At 42.7% G+C, this 20,386-nt stretch overlaps 1 protein-coding gene across 3 annotated transcripts in view; it reads right to left on the reverse strand.

Annotated features, from left to right (window-relative positions):
- The window catches only part of MLXIPL (MLX interacting protein like), a 169,143-nt gene that overhangs the window by 3,435 nt on the left and 145,322 nt on the right, over positions 1-20,386 (reverse strand). For 2 of the 3 annotated variants that reach the window (XM_040423600.1, XM_040423601.1), the window contains exons 12-15: positions 19,573-19,649; positions 18,074-18,193; positions 8,835-8,962; positions 6,048-6,171 (exon numbers count right to left, since the gene is read on the reverse strand). In XM_040423600.1, the coding sequence (XP_040279534.1) occupies positions 6,048-6,171; positions 8,835-8,962; positions 18,074-18,193; positions 19,573-19,649 (449 nt within the window). Of the gene's footprint in view, positions 1-6,047; positions 6,172-8,834; positions 8,963-18,073; positions 18,194-19,572; positions 19,650-20,386 lie in introns of those variants that run through there. The other variant, XR_005777468.1, reaches the window with a different exon arrangement.

The raw sequence follows: 20,386 nt of genomic DNA on the forward strand, positions 1-20,386 counted from the left end.
CTAGGAAAAGCTATACCCGAGGGGATGGCCCCCACCAATCAGATACTGATGACCTATCCATAGATCATTAGTATTAGAGTCTCAGAAAACCCCTTTAAAGGGGTTTTCCTATCTCAGACAATGGGGGCATATCGCTAGGATATGCCCCTATTGTCTGATAGGTGCGGGTCCCACCGCTGGGACTTGCACCCACAATGAGAACGGAGCCGGGAAATGAACGGAGGGCGCATGCGCAGCCGCCCTCCATTTCTATGGGGCCGCCGAAAAGAGCGGAGCGCTGGCTCGGCTATTGCCGTCTGCACCATAGAAATAAATGGGAGCATGGGCCGCACGGGAGCAGTGCTTGGTGGTGGACGGACCCTGGGAAATCCGGGGTCCTCCATCCACAGTGCTCCCCGCTTCGTTCTCGTTGTATGTGCGGGTCCCAGCGGTGGGACCCGCACCTATCGGACAATGGGGGCATATCCTAGCGATATGCCTCCATTGTCTGAGATGGGAATACCCCTTTAAGCTTCCAAAGTTTATCACAATCTACCTACACACTGTGATTGGGTTCTAAGTTCAGGGAGTGCTTCCAGTATATACACTGATGTTGCCTTCAACTTAACATTTTAACCACCTCCCGACCGCCTAACGCACGGATGCGTCCGGAAGGTGGTTGATTCATTCCTCCTGGACGCATCCGTGCGTCATCTCGCGAGACGCGAGATTTCCTGTGAACGCGCGCACACAGGCGCGCGCGCTCACAGGAACGGAAGGTAAGAGAGTTGATCTCCAGCCTGCCAGCGGCGATCGTTCGCTGGCAGGCTGGAGATGTGATTTTTTTTTAACCCCTAACAGGTATATTAGACGCTGTTATGATAACAGCGTATAATATACCTGCTACCTGGTCCTCTGGTGGTCCCCTTTGTTTGGATCGACCACCAGAGGACACAGGTAGCTCAGTAAAGTAGCACCAACCACCACTACACTACACTACACCCCCCCCCCCCCCGTCACTTATTAACTCCTTATTCACCCCTGATCACCCCAGATCACCCCATATAGACTGCCTGATCACCCCCCTGTCATTGATAACCCCCCTGTAAAGCTCCATTCAGAGGTCCGTATGAATTTTACGGATCCACTGATAGATGGATCGGATCCGCAAAACACTTACGGACGTCTGAATGGAGCCTTACAGGGGAGTGATCAATGACGGAGGTGATCACCCCATATAGACTCCCTGATCACCCCCCTGTCATTGATCACCCCCCTGTCATTGATCACCCCCCTGTAAGGCTGCATTCAGACGTCCGTATGAATTTTACGGATCCACTGATAGATGGATCGGATCCGCAAAACACATACGGACGTCTGAATGGAGCCTTACAGGGGAGTGATCAATGACGGAGGTGATCACCCCATATAGACTCCCTGATCACCCCCCTGTCATTGATCACCCCCCTGTAAGGCTGCATTCAGATGTCCGTATGATTTTTACGGATCCGCTGATACATGGATCGGATCCGCAAAACACATACGGACATCTGAATGGAGCCTTACAGGGGGGTGATCACCCCATATAGACTCCCTGATCACCCCCCTGTCATTGATCACCCCCCTGTCATTGATCACCCCCTTGTCATTGATCACCCCCCTGTCATTGATCACCCCCCTGTCAGGCTGCATTCAGATGTCCGTATGATTTTTACGGATCCACTGATACATGGATCGGATCCGCAAAACACATACGGACATCTGAATGGAGCCTTATAGGGGGGTGATCAATGACAGGGGGGTGATCACCCCATATAGACTCCCTGATCACCCCCCTGTCATTGATCACCCCCCTGTCATTGATCACCCCCCTGTAAGGCTCCATTCAGACATTTTTTTTGGCCCAAGTTAGCGGAAATTATTATTTTTTTTCTTACAAAGTCTCATATTCCACTAACTTGTGTCAAAAAATAAAATCTCACATGAACTCACCATACCCCTCACGGAATCCAAATGCGTAAAATTTTTTAGACATTTATATTCCAGACTTCTTCTCACGCTTTAGGGCCCCTAGAATGCCAGGGCAGTATAAATACCCCACATGTGACCCCATTTCGGAAAGAAGACACCCCAAGGTATTCCGTGAGGGGCATATTGAGTCCATGAAAGATTGAAATTTTTGTCCCAAGTTAGCGGAAATGGAGACTTTGTGAGAAAAAAAAAATATCAATTTCCGCTAACTTGTGCCAAAAAAAAAATATTTCTATGAACTCGCCATGACCCTCATTGAATACCTTGGGGTGTCTTCTTTCCAAAATGGGGTCACATGTGGGGTATTTATACTGCCCTGGCATTCTAGGGGCCCCAAAGCGTGAGAAGAAGTCTGGTATCCAAATGTCTAAAAATGCCCTCCTAAAAGGAATTTGGGCACCTTTGCGCATCTAGGCTGCAAAAAAGTGTCACACATCTGGTATCGCCGTACTCAGGAGAAGTTGGGGAATGTGTTTTGGGGTGTCATTTTACATATACCCATGCTGGGTGAGAGAAATATCTTGGTCAAATGCCAACTTTGTATAACAAAATGGGAAAACACATTCCCCAACTTCTCCTGAATACGGAGATACCACATGTGTGACACTTTTTTGCAGCCTAGGTGGGCAAAGGGGCCCACATTCCAAAGAGCACCTTTAGGATTTCACAGGTCTTTTACCTACTTACCACACATTAGGGCCACTGGAAAATGCCAGGGCAGTATAACTACCCCACAAGTGACCCCATTTTGGAAAGAAGACACCCCAAGGTATTCCGTGAGGGGCATGGCGAGTTCCTAGAATTTTTTATTTTTTGTCACAAGTTAGTGGAAAATTATGATTTTTTATTTTTTTTCTTACAAAGTCTCATATTCCACTAACTTGTGACAAAAAATAAAAACTTCCATGAACTCACTATGCCCATCAGCGAATACCTTGGGGTGTCTTCTTTCCAAAATGGGGTCACTTGTGGGGTAGTTATACTGCCCTGGCATTCTAGGGACCCAAATGTGTGGTAAGGAGTTTGAAATCAAATTCTGTAAAAAATCCGAAAGGTGCTCTTTGGAATGTGGGCCCCTTTGCCCACCTAGGCTGCAAAAAAGTGCCACACATGTGGTATCTCCGTATTCAGGAGAAGTTGGGGAATGTGTTTTGGGGTGTCATTTTACATATACCCATGCTGGGTTAGAGAAATATCTTGGCAAAAGACAACTATTCCCATTTTTTTTATACAAAGTTGTCTTTTGCCAAGATATTTCTCTCACCCAGCATGGGTATATGTAAAATGACACCCCAAAACACATTCCCCAACTTCTCCTGAATACGGAGATACCACATGTGTGACACTTTTTTGCAGCCTAGGTGGGCAAAGGGGCCCACATTCCAAAGAGCACCTTTCGGATTTCACCAGCCATTTTGTTACAGAATTTGATTTCAAACTCCTTACCACACATTTGGGCCCCTAGAATGCCAGGGCAGTATAACTACCCCACAAGTGACCCCATTTTGGAAAGAAGACACCCCAAGGTATTCGCTGATGGGCATAGTGAGTTCATGGAAGTTTTTATTTTTTGTCACAAGTTAGTGGAATATGAGACTTTGTAAGAAAAAAAATAAAAAAGCATCATTTTCCGCTAACTTGTGACAAAAAATAAAAAGTTATATGAACTCACTATGCCCATCAGCGAATACCTTAGGGTGTCTACTTTCCAAAATAGGGTCATTTGTGGGGTGTTTGTACTGTCTGGCCATTGTAGATCCTCAGGAAACATGATAGGTGCTCAGAAAGTCAGAGCTGCTTCAAAAAGCGGAAATTTACATTTTTGTACCATAGTTTGTAAACGCTATAACTTTTACCCAAACCATTTTTTTTTACCCAAACATTTTTTTTTTATCAAAGACATGTAGAACAATAAATTTAGAGCAAAATTTATATATGGATCTCGTTTTTTTTTGCAAAATTTTACAACTGAAAGTGAAAAATGTCATTTTTTTGCAAAAAAATCGTTAAATTTCGATTAATACCAAAAAAAGTTAAAATGTCAGCAGCAATGAAATACCACCAAATGAAAGCTCTATTAGTGAGAAGAAAAGGAGGTAAAATTCATTTGGGTGGTAAGTTGCATGACCGAGCAATAAACGGTGAAAGTAGTGTAGGTCAGAAGTGTAAAAAGTGGCCTGGTCTTTCAGGGTGTTTAAGCTATAGGGGCTGAGGTGGTTAAAAAGGCTTTAGGCTGGGTTCACACTTGAGCGCATTTTAAGCGCGTTTTTGTCGCGCGTTTTTATGCGCGTTTTTTGCAATAGTAAACGCGCGTTTGTGTGATTGACTGCAGTGTCCTATGGCCACAAACGCGCGTCAAAACGCCCCAAAGAAGCTCAAGAACTTGTTAGAGTGTAGGGCGTTTTTCAGCGCGTTCAAACGCGCTGTAAAACGCTCAAGTGAGAACCAGGGCCATAGGGAAGCATTGGTTTTCATGTGTTGTGCGTTTTACAGCGCGTTTGAACGCGCTGTAAAACGCTCAAGTGTGAACCCAGCCTTAGGGTACTTTCACACTTGCGTTGTTGTATTCCGGCAGGTAGTTCCATCGCCGGAACTGCCTGCCGGATCCGGAAATCCGTATGCAAACGGATAGCATTTGTAGACGGATCCGGATGCGGATTAGTCTCACAAATGCATTGCAATACCGGATCTGGTATTTATTTTTTCACATTTTAAAGATCAGCACATGCGCAGACCGGGAAACCGGATCTGTTTTTCCAGAACACTTGGTGCCGGATCCGGCATTAATGCATTTCAATGGAAAATAATGCCGGATCCGGCATTCCGGCAAGTGTTCCGGAATTTTAGACGGCATGCGGTATTTTCTCCGGCCAAATACCGTAAGAGTGACTGAACTGAAGACATCCTGATGCATACTGAATGGATTGCTCTGCATTCAGAATGCATTAAGATAAAACTGATCAGTTTTTTTCCGGTATTGAGCCCCTAGGACGGAACTCAATACCGGAAAATAATAATGCTAGTGTGAAAGTACCCTAATATGATTTACATTAAAAGCGGCAAAGGGGTTGCAGCCTAATGTCAAAATGAAACGGGAAAAAAAAAAAAAATCACTCACTTGTTGACAGTCCCACTGTTCCAGCGCCATGGTTCTAGTCCTGGCTGTTTTGAGCTGAAACCCCATGACCACTGTTGCACATGTGACTACTGAGGGCAGTTATTGGCAACATCAATCACAGGGCCTTATTACTTCCGGTTCGCCGGGCACCTGAAACAGTAGGGACGGGAGCCGCGGTAATAGAATAGGTTTTTTTTTTGGGGGGGGGGGGGGGGGCACACTTGCTGACCAAATTTGATGTTATGCCCGCCAACCCCTATAACTTAAAAACAACGTTAGAATTGTGTTTCTTCCCCATTCTACTGTCCATCCCATCTTGATATTTAAGACATATCGATAGGACACGCCATAAAAGTCTGATGGTTGTGGGCCCCACCTCAGGGACCCACTCTTATCTCCAGAATAGGATCCCACTGTGAATGGAGATCAAGACCCTCATGCTCGGCCTTTTTCTATTCACTGCTATAGCACTTCTGAAAATTTATATTTTTGGAAGTCACACAGAAATTATGGGGGAGTGACCATGCTAGGCTATCTTCAGAAGTATCATAGTAGTGAATGAAGAGGACGCTACTCATTGCAGCTTACACTCCATTTACGACAGGGCCCAATTCTTGAGATAGGAATGGATCCCATAGTTGGGAATCACACCTATCGGACGTTTATGGCATATCCTATCGATATGCCATAAATATCCAAATGGAACAACCCCTTTATCTATAGCGAAATGTGATTCCATGTATTGCTCTATGGACCCAGAATGACTGCAAATATAGGTTTGACCTGTAAATATATGTAGACTTGTTGCTCTGGCCTGCAGCGTACTGTCAGCAGAAGAACAGAAACATTTGTAGAGTAAATGGTTTCATTTAGTAATAGTTTCAGTAGCTTATACCAGGAAGCCAACGTATAAGGATACTAGCCAAAATTTCCAGTTCTGTAGAGTTCTGCTCTGGACATAATTCTGAAACATCTGACGCATGTGCTGGAAGCGTTGATGTGTTAAAGGCACCCCAGAGGCTGGAAGCTGCTGCTGGCACACACTATAATAAGAGAAGATACATACTATCTTATCTTTTTGCATCATTATATAGTAAGCATATACTATGTGTGTACATAGAAATCACTGGGTCCCATAGCAAGAATCAAAATTGAGCCACCATACCCCGTTTATAGCCCCTCCCACTATGTGCGTGTTATATTGTGTGTCATTAAGGCCGGACTGGGATTATAAAACAGCCCTGGCACACAAACCCCACCAACCACATATGATATTCCATAAAAATAATGGTGCGCAATGCACTTTGCGGAGGTGAGTTTTACTTTACTCTATCATGCCCCTATGTAAACCATCAATACAAAGAAATAAAAGTGGAATACAAAACATGCATAATCAAATGGTCAGGGACATACATTACCCTCCCCAACAGCATCACATACCATAATGAAGCTCAAAATACCTCTAAGCAGCATCTGATACCAGCGTGCTTTGCCAAATTACCTCCCCAACTAAATACCACCTTGAAGTACAAAATACTCAGCATTATTGTCCTCTGACAACCCGTCCCCCACTAGCAGCAGCACTGTCCCCATTTAAATGTCTCACCTCTGTTTGGGAATTGCAGGACAGGCGTAGTGAGGCTGGAGTTGGAGGGCGAGAGCCTTATGGTAGAAGGTAGAATGGAGTGGGTAAAAGGAGTTGTGACGTCACAAGTCACACGTTGCCAGCGGTCAGATAGTAACAAGTATAATAAATGCAGTGTGTTACGATATATAGTATATCCATTAGTTTACTGATATGTGAGGTACAAAATATAATAGATGCAGTGGCTACAGATATGTAGTATATACAGCAGTGTTCTTATATGTAAGAGGTATAATAAAGGCAGTGTGTACAGATCTATAATATATACAGTAGTCTACTGATATGTGAGGTACAAGGTATAATAGATTCAGTGTGTATAGATATATAGGGGGTCATTTATTATGATCAGTATTTTAGACGCCGGTCTTAATAATCCCTGAGCTGGATACATCGAAGTTATGTAGAGGCCCTTGGCCTCATCATAACTTTGGCGCATCCACCAATGATCTAAATGTAAGCCAGCTTCCTTGCTGGCTTAAATTTAGACAATTTTCTACCTGCTGGCCCGTCCTCTTCCCCGTCCCCTTTTTAAGACCTGGAGTGAGTGGGGAAAAGTCGCAGACAGGTTATTTGCGCTGCAATCTGCAACAGATTTATGCCAGAAAACTGGCGTATATCTGATAATAAATGACCCCCATAGTATATACAGCAGTGTACTGATATGTGAGGTATAATAGATGCAGTGTGTTACGATATATAGTATATACATCAGTGTACTGATATGTGAGGTACAAGGTATAAATTACACCTTTTACCTCACATATCAGTACACTGCTGCATATACTATATATCTGTACAAACTGCATCTATTATACCTCGTACTTCACATATCAGTACACTGCTGTAAATACTATATATCTGTACATACTGCATCTATTATACCTCGCACCTCACATATCAGTACACTGCTGTATATACTATATATCTGTACATACTGCATCTATTATGCCTTCTACCTCATATATATATATATATATATATATATATATACACACACACACACACACACACACACATCTGTTTACTGATATGTGAGGTACGAGGTATAATAGATGCAGTGTGTACACATCAATGTGGTCAGTTATATATAATGGTCACTGTGTGAGGTACATGAGATAATGGTGCTTGTAACTGTTTGTAGTATTATACGTGAGTGAGAAATTAGTAAAAACAGGGAATGGGGGGGGGGGCAAATGAAGAGAAAATGGGAGGACCTCCTCTTACCACTCCATTCTAGTCTCAATGGAGAGCTCATTGTGCAGTTCTTCTACATGCTGTTGGGGGTTGAAGGACCTGTGATGATGCCATCTCAGGTCCTGGAAAATGCACCTTTCTAACCTGGGAACTACACCATTCTCTGAGCAGTTCCTTTACTAGATGTACAGGACCTGTGATGACATCATCACGGGTCCTTTAGCTTTCTCCATTGATGATAGAAATTCTAGACTGGAGATGGAATGGAGCCTGTATTAAATGTAATAAGGGAGTGGGGCCTTTGGTTCCCGGTAGGCCCCCCTTCCACATGGGCTCCATAGAAGCTTTATGGTCTGCTTCTTTTTGAGGTATGCCACTGAGTTTTATGGTTTGGCCACTAAATCTACTGAGTCCAATACACTTGACCTGGTTTCAGGTCATTTTTATGCCCCACCAGATGTTACTGCAAAAGTAATCAGCCAAAATAAATGCTGATAATGTGCAAACCTTAAAAACTGCCTGTACACAGATCAAAAATGTGAATACGTTCTCTATTAGACAATTTATTTATTCAATAAAAAATTCAGAATGGAAAAAAATTCAGCCGCTATTTTAGTGATAATGGCTTCTCTGTGGTAATTTTAAAATCCTGGGTTGTGGTGCAGTTCTATATCAGGACCCACTTTGATGCCATACTAGTGGCATTACCTACTTGTGACATATGTGATGTCACATATGGCACTTCCTCATGCTCACAGCTCCCACATATTAGAAATGAAATAGTATATAACATATTACAAATGAAGTAGATTCCCTCTTGTTTATGTTACTAATTCAGTGCCACATGAATGATCCCATTTCGCTTACCTGATGGTGTCACTGAGCTCTTGTACTTGGCATCGCAGGCGCTGGGATTCTTCCTGTAGCTGGGCCCTCTCCTGCTGCAGTTTATAGATGTAATCAGCTGTCTTCTGCAAGATGGTGGCCTTGCTGAACTAAGAAGATCAGTATGGTGTCACTGCCAAACACTGACTACAGCAAAGAAGACCTTAGGCCTCATGCACACGACCGTTGTTGTCTTCCGTTCCGCAAAATGGGGTTCCGTTGTTCCGTGATCCGTTTCCGTTTTTTGTTTTCGTGTGTCTTCCTTTATTTTTGGAGGATCACCAGACATGAAGGAAAGTAAAAAAAAGTCTAAGTCAAGTTTGCCATGCAAATGATAGGAAAAAAACGGACACGGACGACAATCTTGTGTGCCTCCGCGTTTTTTCACGGTCCCATTGACTTGAATGGGTCCGCAAACTGTTTTCCGTGAAAAAAATAGCATAGGTTATATTTTTTGGACGGACTGGAACCACGGATCACGGACGCGGATGACAAACGGTGCATTAGCCGAGTTTTCAACGGACCCATTGAAAGTCAATGGGTCCGTAGAAAATCACGAAAAACGGAACAACGGACACGGAATAAAACAACGGTCGTGTGCATGAGGCCTTATTCATACATTGCAATTTTGGTCAACATTTTGCATCACTGTAAGCCAAAACCAGTGTAGATCTTAAACATGGGGAAATACTGTATTACATCACAAAACAATAAGACATCATAAAACAATTATGACATAAGACACTAAAGAGAAATTATAAGGCCGGATTAGGGCATCACAAGAGATAATCGTGTCATAATGATGTGTCATATCATAATCATCATAATACATTATGACATCTAAAACATCATGACTAGAGATGAGCGAATTTAATATTTTGAAATTTGTTCACGCTTGGTTTACTGGTAAAAGGTGAATTATGTTATGGATTCCGTTACCACGGACCATAACGCAATTCTATGACGGAATGCATGATGGAATGCCTTTAGAGGAGTGCTCCAGACTAAAAAAAATACCTAGTAGCCATTGGCTCCTGAACTGAAAAATTTAAGAGCCAAATAAAATTTGAAGTCGCCAAATCGAAACCGAATCAAAATTTTGGTATCGTGACAACGCTACGCTGATCAGATCGGCGTAGGGTTGTTTCGATACCAAAATTTTGATTCGCTTTCGTCACCATAAAAAAGTATTGCGATACTCAGAACCACGCAAAAAAATAAAAAAAAAACACCAAAAAAAGCCGCGTGCATTTTGCATTTTATGAAACGTTCAGCCCATAATAGAACAGTCCTATCCTATTTTTTGGGGGTGACAAGGTGACTAAAAAATGGCGAATCGCATGGTTTTTATTTATTTCTGTTACGGCGCTAACACCGCATAGGAGATATTTTTTAATAATTTAATAGTTTGGACTTTTAGGACACAGCGCTATTTAATATGTTTATTTATTTATTGTTTATATATTTTATATGTAAAATTGGGAAAGGGGGGATTTAAACTTAATATTTTAGGGTACTTTCACACGAGCGTTTTTCATTTCCGGCATAGAGATCCGTCACAAGGGCTCTATACCGGAAAAGAACTGATCAGGCATATCCCCATGCATTCTGAATGGAGAGTAATCCGTTCAGGATGCATCAGGATGTCTTCACTTGAGTCGTTTTGACTGATCAGGCAAAAGATAAAACCGTAGCATGCTACGGTTTTATCTCCGACGAAAAAAACTGAAGACTTGCCTGAATGCCGGTTCCGGCATTTTTCCCCATAGGAATGTATTAGTGCCAGATCCGGCATTCAAAATACCGAAATTCCGGATCCGTCTTTCCGGTCTGCGCATGCGCAAACCGGTAAAAATGTGAAAAAAGATACAAGACGGATCTGTCTGTCCGCATGACAAGCGGAGAGATGGATTCGTTCTTGCAATGCATTTGTGAGATGGATCCGCATCCGGATGCGTCTCACAAATGCTTTCAGTCACATCCAGATCGGCGGATCCGGAAGGCAGTTCCGACGACGGAACTGCTTGCCGGATCACACTGCCGCAAGTGTGAAAGTAGCCTTAGTGTTTTGTTTTTTTTGTTTTTTTTTACTTACTATTAGCCCCCTTAGGGGCTGTAACCCTTGTCCTATTCACCCTTAGGCCCCTTTCACATGGGCGAGATTTCTGCGCGGGTGCTATGCGTGAGGGAAACGCATTGCACCCGCACTGAATCCGGACCCATTCACTTCTGTGGGGCTGTGCACATGAGCGGTGATTTTCACGCATCACTTGTGCGTTGCGTGAAAATCACAGCATGCTCTATGTTGTGCGTTTTTCACGCAACGCAGGCCCCATAGAAGTTAATGGGGCTGCGTGAAAATCGCAAGCAAGTGCGGATGCGGTGCGATTTTCACGCATGGTTGCTAGAATGAAAGTCTATTCACTGTGTTATTTTCCCTAGCAAAATAAAACTGCAATCTGGGCTCTTTATTGGCGTTATACTCATGTAAGGGCCCTTTCACACTTGCGTTGTCTGGATCCGGCGTGTACTCCATTTGTCGGAATTACACGCCGGATCCAGAAAAACGCAAGTGAACTGAAAGCATTTGAAGACGGATCCGTCTTCAAAATGCGTTCAGTGTTACTATGGCAGCCAGGACGCTATTAAAGTCCTGGTTGCCATAGTAGTAGCGGGGAGCGGGGGAGCAGTATACTTACAGTCCGTGCGGCTCCCGGGGCGCTCCAGAATGACGTCAGAGCGCCCCATGAGCATGGATGACGTGTCCATGCGATCACGTCATCCATGAGCGTGGGGCGCCCTGACGTCACTCTGGAGCGCCCGGGGAGCCGCACGGACGGTAAGTATACTGCTCCCCCACTCCCCACTACACTTTACCATGGCTGCCAGGACTTTAGCGTCTTGGCAGCCATGGTAACCATTCAGAAAAAGCTAAACGTCGGATCGGGCAATGCGCCGAAACGACGTTTAGCTTAAGGCCGGATCCGGATTAATGCCTTTCAATGGGCATTAATTCCGGATCCGGCCTTGCGGCAAGTCTTCAGGATTTTTGGCCGGAGCAAAAAGCGCAGCATGGTGCGGTATTTTCTCCGGCCAAAAAACGTTCCGGTCCGGAACTGAAGACATCCTGATGCATCCTGAACGGATTTCTCTCCATTCAGAATGCATTAGGATAAAACTGATCAGGATTCTTCCGGCATAGAGCCCCGACGACGGAACTCTATGCCGGAAGACAAGAACACAAGTGTGAAAGAGCCCTAATACTGCACATTAGAGATGAGCAAATCGATTCTAATCACCGGTAGGGGCTGCACCAGCAGGTGAATAAAGCGCCCACCTGACACAAGATTGACAGGGCTGAAAAATGTAGCCTCGCCCTGACAATTTCCGGCTTAGGGTACTTTCACACTTGCGTTTTTCTTTTCCGGCATAGAGTTCCGTCACAGGGGCTCTATACCGGAAAAGAACGGATCAGTTTTATCCCCATGCATTCTGAATGGAGAGTAATCCGTTCAGGATGCATCAGGATGTCTTCAGTTCAGTCATTTGACTGATCAGGCAAAAGAGAAAACCGCAGCATGCTATGGTTTTATCTCCGGCGAAAAAAACTGAAGACTTGCCTGAATGCCGTATCCGGCATTTTTTCCCATAGGAATGTATTAGTGCCGGATCCGGCATTCCTAATACAGGAATGCCGGATCCGTCCTTCCGGTCTGCGCATGCGCAGACTGAAGAAAAGGTGAAAAAAAAAAATGCCGGATCCGTTTTTGCCGGATGACACCGGAAAGACGGATCCGGCATTTCAATGCATTTTTTCGACTGATCAGGCATTTTTAAGACTGATCAGGATTCTGATCAGTCTTACTAATGCCATCAGTTGGCATACGTTTTGCCTGATCCGGCAGGCAGTTCCGGCGACGGAATTGCTTGCCGGATCTCTTTGCCGCAACTGTGAAAGTACCCTTACGCAGCTGCGCAGGCACAGCCCTGCCCAAGGCACAGCCCTGCCCAAGGCACAGCCCAAGCCCTGCTAATGAGACAATTCAATTTGTTAGAATAGATTCACACATCTCTACTTCAGATAATAATCCAAAATTATGGTGGCAGATTCCCTTTATGTTTTCCAGGTGTTCTTTTTTCATTTTCCAATAATGTAATTATGACATCATTCTAGATATGATTATGACATCATAAAATATATTTATGATTTAATGAGAAATCATTATCATCATAAATTAGCATTAACTCATAGGATATTAATTATCACACCATGGGACATCATTATTACATGATAATAGAGTAATAATATTATAACATATGATTGTGACATCATAATGCAGGTTTCCCTCACTGAACCCGTTCTTCTGAAATTAGCCTAATATTCAATTCAGCACAGTGAATATAATGAATAATATTCACTGTGTGGGCTCCATGTGGGTTGACAGGGGTCCACTCTTAGCACATTGAGTCTGATTTGAACCCTTGAACGTCTGTATAGGAGGCAGATCATTTACCTCTCCTCTATAGACCTGCCATGTTGAAAATATAGGATTTTGCGTGCATAACAGCTAATAAATATTTTTTTCCGTTTTCATCACAGGCATAATATTAAATAGTAGTTTTTAAGTACACAAAATCCTGTTATACATAAGAGTACTTCTATGGAGCAGTGGTAATTTTGCTGTCTGCTATGAAGAAGGCCCGGGGTTCAATTCTCAGGACATGTCAGCAAAATAATTTCTTTATTAACAGTTATGGCAGAAAAATGAAACTTTAATTTTTTGGCTTTTCCTTTATGGTCAAAGTTACATTTTTCTGCTAAGTTAATGTTGCTAAAAATAAATAACGAAGCAAAAACTATTACAATAAATATGGTTTTGTAACATGCTTACTATTAAACATCACAAAACAGTAATCATAATAAGGGTACTTTCACACTTGCGTTGTTGGATTCCGGCAGGCAGATCCGGCAATCTGCATGTAAACGGATACCATTTGTAGACTGATCCGGATGCAGATCTGTCTCACAAATGCATTGCAATACCGGATCCGTCTCTCCGGATGTCATCCGGAAAAACGGATCCGGTATTTATCTTTTTCACATTTCTAAAGGACTGCGCAGACCGCAAAACCGGATCCTTTTTTGGAACACTTGGGGCCGGATCCGGCATTAATGCATTTCAATGGAAAATAATGCCGGATCCTGCATTTTAGCAAGTGTTCTGGAATTTTGGACTGTCCAAAAATCGTACAGTGATTGAACTGAAGACATCCTGAACGGATTGCTCTCCATTCAGAATGCATTAGGATAACCCTGATCATTTTTTCCCGGTATTGAGCCCCTAGGAAGGAACTCAATACCGGAAAAGTTTAACGCAAGTGTGAAAGTACTCCTAAGGCTACATGCACACGACCGTATGTGTTTTGCGGTCCGGAAATTGCGGATCCGCAAAAAAAAAGGGTGACATTCGTATGCCATCCGTTTTTTTTTCGGATCCATTGTAACAATGCCTAAAACGGACAAGAATAGGACAAGTTCTATTTTTTTTTTGCGGGGCTACAGAACGGACATACTGATGGGGACAGCACATGGTGTGCTGTCAGCATTTTTTGCGGACCCATTGAAATGAATGGGTCTGCATCCTATCTGCAAAAGAAAAAACGGAACAGACACGGAAACAAACAACGTTTGTGTGCATGTAGCCTAACCTGTACAATATGGTGAACACATTATTTATGGTAAACAGTTTAAATAAAATAAATAGCACAATTTTTCCCCTCATTTAACCCATAATAAAAGTTGAGAGAGATTAAAATCTTACTTATGTGTATGGCAAAGTGGGTTGACAAAAAAAAAAAAAGGTTATAGATGTTATGGCTATGAATGTGAGAAGGGCCAAAGGGGGAGAGCCCACATGGTTTGCCTGTATGGGGCCCTGATGACAGCGCTGTCAGTTCTATTACTTTTGGTGGCTTGTAAGAGAGCTGCATGGAGTTAAGCAGGCCATACACATGCAATAGCTCCAGACTCACACATGCACGTTTGGTTTGGCCAAATGTGTATTCAGTGGGTCGAGAGGAGAAAGCTGCTGCCAGACAACTGTAGAGGTGACTTATCTCCTGGTCAGGGCAGAGTCGGGAACTCCCCATAGACATTAGGTTGTTTACCAAATCTGCCTTTATTTTCCATACCATGTACAATGGGGGAACGGCACTTTGGACAACCTACTGGCATTTACAGAGGCTCAGATGCCTAGGTATTCCATGCGTGGAATCCGCTGCGTGAAAGAGAGCCAAGCCCCGTTTCGGACAGCAGAGACACGGCGCATTAACATGATTGATAATGTCTGTGCCTATCTGTGATCTTTTTACTACAAAATCAGTGAGATAAAATTGTCACCGTGATTTTGTAGTAAAAAGATCACAGAGAGTCATGGAGCATTATCAATCATGTTAATGCTCCGTGTCTCTGCTGTCGGGAACGGGGCTTGGCTCTCTTTCACGCAGCGGATTCCAAGCACGGCATCCGCTCGTGTGAAAGAGCCCTTAGAGCAGTGGTGAAAGTTTGGTAAGAATGGGTCCACATGCGGAACGGGTGTGGACACATTCATTCTCTATGGGGCAGGAATGGAATTCAGTGTGCATTTCCGGAGCGCTCCCCGATTTTCTGGTCCGCGGCTCCAGAAAAAATAGAACATGTCCTATTCTTGTCCGCAATTGCGGACAAGAATAGGCAGTTCTATGGGGGGTGCCGGCCGGGTGTATTGTGGATCCGCAATACACTACGGCCGTGTGAATGGACCCTAATTGTTTATTTTGTTACTTACATTTAACTGCTTTGTTGTTGTGACTTTTTGCAAAACTGATAAGAAGTGCTGCCATATTGGTAGTATTAGCTTATCTGAATGTTAAGGCAAAACTGTTTGTAGCTGATTGGGCATGCAAATAAAATGACAAACAATATAGCTATATTCTGCATGTTCAAGTTTGAAAAAAAGAGGTAAATTATTATGTAAAACGAGAAACATAATGACCGACCTCTAATGTCTGTTATACAGTCAGGTCCATAAATATTGGGACATCGACACAATTCTAACATTTTTGGCTCTATACACCACCACAATGGATTTAAAATGAAACAAACAAGATGTGCTTTAACTGCAGACTGTCAGCTTTTATTTGAGGGTATTTACATCCAAATCAGGTGAACGGTGTAGGAATTACAACAGTTTGCATATGTGCCTCCCACTTGTTAAGGAACCAAAAGTAATGGCGACATAATAATAATCATAAATCAAAGTTTCACTTTTTAATACTTGGTTGCAAATCCTTTGCAGTCAATTACAGCCTGAAGTCTGGAACGCATAGACATCACCAGACGCTGGGTTTCATCCCTGGTGATGCTCTGCCAGGCCTCTACTGCAACTGTCTTCAGTTCCTGCTTGTTCTTGAGGCATTTTCCCTTCAGTTTTGTCTTCAGCAAGTGAAATGCATGCTCAATCGGATTCAGGTCAGGTGATTGACTTGGCCATTGCATAACATTCCACTTCTTTCCCTTAAAAAACTCTTTGGTTGCTTTTGCAGTATGCTTTGGGTCCTTGTCCACCTGCACTGTGAAGCGCTGTCCAATGAGTTCTGAAGCATTAGGGTGAATATGAGCAGATAATATTGCCCGAAACACTTCAGAATTCATCCTGCTGCTTTTGTCAGCAGTCACATCATCAAGAAATACAAGAGAACCAGTTCCATTGGCAGCCATACATGCCCACGCCATGACATTACCACCACCATGCTTCACTGATGAGTGGTATGCTTAGCATCATGAGCAGTTCCTTTCCTTCTCCATACTCTTCTCTTCCCATCACTCTGGTACAAGTTGATCTTGCTCTCATCTGTCCATAGGATGTTGTTCCAGAACTGTGAAGGCTTTTTTAGATGTCGTTTGGCAAACTCTAATCTGGCCTTCCTGTTTTTGAGGCTCACCAATGGTTTACATCTTGTGGTGAACCCTCTGTATTCACTCTGGTGAAGTCTTCTCTTGATTGTTGACTTTGACACACATACACCTACCTCCTGGAGAGTGTTCTTGATCTGGCCAACTGTTGTGAAGGGTGTTTTCTTCACCAGGGAAAGAATTCTTCGGTCATCCACCACAGTTGTTTTCCGTGGTCCTCCGGGTCTTTTGGTGTTGCTGAGCTCACCGATGCGTTCCTTCTTTTTAAGAATGTTCCAAACAGTTGTTTTGGCCACTCCTAATGTTTTTGCTATCTCTCTGATGGGTTTGTTTTGTTTTTTCAGCCTAATGATGGCTTGTTCCACTGATAGTGACAGCTCTTTGGATCTCATCTTGAAAGTTGACAGCAACAGATTCCAAATGCAAATAGCACACTTGAAATGAACTCTGGACCTTTTACCTGCTCATTGTAATTGGTATAATGAGGGAATAACACACACCTGGCCATGGAACAGCTGAGAAGCCAATTGTCCCATTACTTTTGGTCCCTTAACAAGTGGGAGGCACATATGAAAACTGTTGTAATTCCTACACCGTTCACCTGATTTGAATGTAAATACCCTCAAATTAAAGCTGACAGTCTGCAGTTAAAGCACATCTTGTGCATTTCATTTAAAATCTATTGTGGTAGTGTATAGAGCCAAAAATGTTAGAATTGTGTCGATGTCCCAATATTTATGGACCTGACTGTATATGCTCAATCTGACTTTTTGGATGGAAATTCTCTGTGGCCAGGTTCTTACAGCAAAATTACCAATGTTACAGAAGGTGACAAACAGGTAGTAGTGACATCTACAGGTGAAACTCCAAAAATTTGAATATCGTGCAAAGTTCATTTATTTCAGTAATGTAACTTAAAAGGTGAAACTAACATATGAGATAGACTCTTTACATGCAAAGCGAGATATTTCAAGACTTTATTTGTTATAATTTGGATGATTGGGGTTTCATAGGCTGTAAGCCATAAAGTCACAATCTCAGGTACCCTTTGCTCAGGGGGTATGGATTAATTAGCTGACTAGAGTGTGACACTTTGAGCCTAGAATTTTGAACCTTTTCACTAAATTCTAATTTTAAGCTGCATTAATGCAATTCCTTTTAATTTGCATTACTGAAATAAATTTACTTTTGCACGATATTCTAATTTTTCGAGTTTCACCTGTAGGTGGCATCCTGCACAATGTGCACTGGAAGACAGAATGCATACCTTGCTGTTGTGCTGTCCATGTAGATTTGTCACCAGATTCTGCAGTGTGTCAAACCCCAGTTTAATGTTACAGCGACGCTTCTGCTCAGCTGAGATGTGTGTTATACGTCGGCTCTCCACCTAAGAAACACAGCGTTATGTCAGCCACCATTTTCATGGACAACTGGTTCAATAATGAAAATCTATCTAAATGTTAAAGGCTATGGACACCGTTGGTAGTATTTCTTTTATCGCTGCGTTCTCCAAATTTTGAGTAAAAATTGGTCTTTAATAAAACTTTTGAAAGTTTTTTCCGATAAAGCCTTCACTTTCAGTGTATCTCTATTACTTCTATCTGAGTGAATCTGTCAGAGATCTGCTCTGATGGCTCAATCTGTAACCCTTAAATGTACTTTCCTAACAGCTCATAACAGCTTATTATCATTAAGTTCTTATCAGTTTGATAAAAATTTAGCTTAAAGGGATTTTGTCACCTAGATTTTGCATATAGAGCCATTTATAGGGTCCGCCAGATGTCCTATAGCATGGCCGCAATATAACTTTGTCATAGGTATAATTCAGAAAATCGTTTCAGAAAATCGATGTTTATCAATATGCAAATTACCTCTGAAAAGAGCCCAAGGGGCTCTTCCTAATGTCTCTGGAGCCCAGCCACGCCCATTTGGAAGGATCCCAGCACCGCCCCCCGGATCCCAAAGTCCCCTCCTAGCTCCCCCAAAATCACTCAGAGGACTCAGCGCGAGTGCCTGTACTTCTGATGTAAGCGCCCACCCGGTCTTCCATCCCTGTACTGGCATTACCCTCAGAGAACAGACTGCACATGTGGCGCATGCTTAGAATGGGCGTGGCTGGGTTCCAGAGAGGTCAGGACAGCCCCTTGGGCTCTTTTCACAGGTAATTTGCATATTGATAAAATCGATTTTCTGAATAAACTAAAGCATTCATATCCATGACCAAGGCAGCTCTCTCACAGATTCACTGTGAAGGGGGAAACAATAGTCTGCCAACGCACTGAAAGTGAAAGCTGCAGAAGAAAAACTGCTGAAAAGTTTTAATAAAGGCCAATTAAAAAATGATGGGGTCATTTATCATCCAGAAATATGCTTAATAGGCGTATTTCTGGCACAGATTGCAGCGCAACGGTTAGTTGTTCCGCAATCTGTGACTTTCCAATCTCACGCCAGGTCTAAAAAAGTAGGCATGGTGTGGGTGGGCCGGCAGGCCAGTCTCATTTATCATTATCTACGCCTGTTTCAGGTCTAAATGTAAGCCAGCAAGGAAGTTAGTTTACATGTAGACTGGCGCTGGATGCACCAAAGTTATATAGAGGCCTGCGCCTCTTCATAACTTCGGCAGATCCACTGCCAAATATGGGGTTTATTAAGACCAATATCTAAAACGCTGATCTTAATAATTGACCCCCAATATTTTAGCTCACAATGAGTAGAATGCAGTGATAAAAGGTGTCATTAGCTTTTAAACATATTTAATATACTCACCTTCTTATTGTCTGACCGGTTCCAGTGGCTAATAGTCTGTGCAAATGGTACATTCAGCGAATCTTTACGGTCATCACCTAAAATGTCAAATGGTAAAATTGGAAACACTCTCCCAAAAATGTCACTTTTTTTATTGTAGATTTTTAATGTCTGCAGTAAATCTTGTTGGCGCACAACTCCAGGGACACTATTACATTTTTAACCCCTTAGTGACATCATTAATTTTAGCCTAAAAAAACAATAATATTTTCCCTTTTTGTGTTCTAGCAGTCATAACTTTAAAAAAATTTCTTCTAATTTTTATTTTATTTTACAGGATTAGTTGTAGGTTTTTTAGGAACCATTTTGGGGGATATATGGTGTATTAAATAACTAATTACTTAATAACATAATTTTATTATGTGGGTCTGTACATTGATTATAATACCACATTTCTATATATTTTTACTATCTTTCCTTTCCTCCTGCAGCCTATCAGCTCTATAACTGCTCTCTCTCTCCTCCTCTACACTGAAGAGGAGGGGGGGGGGGGCTGCTTTAACTGCAAGCTTTCAGACAATACCAGAATAACAACAATATGTTCAGTACAGGGGAAGATATCACTGATAGAAATCACTGATAGAAATCAGTGAAAGTAAAAGCAGGTTTTACCGTGATTATTCCTGACTCAATCTCTAACAGTGATTTCTCCTCTGTTGCTTGTACTTTAGCTGTCATTTTGGCCTTGTCTTACAGTATGTTTACTTAACAGTGGATACTTGCTCAACACTGACTGTGTAAACAGAAGACCGAGGAGCGTTGGTAAGGCTCAAAA

The sequence above is a fragment of the Bufo bufo genome, chromosome 3, assembly GCF_905171765.1.
Source record: "Bufo bufo chromosome 3, aBufBuf1.1, whole genome shotgun sequence".
Lineage (NCBI taxonomy): Eukaryota > Metazoa > Chordata > Amphibia > Anura > Bufonidae > Bufo > Bufo bufo.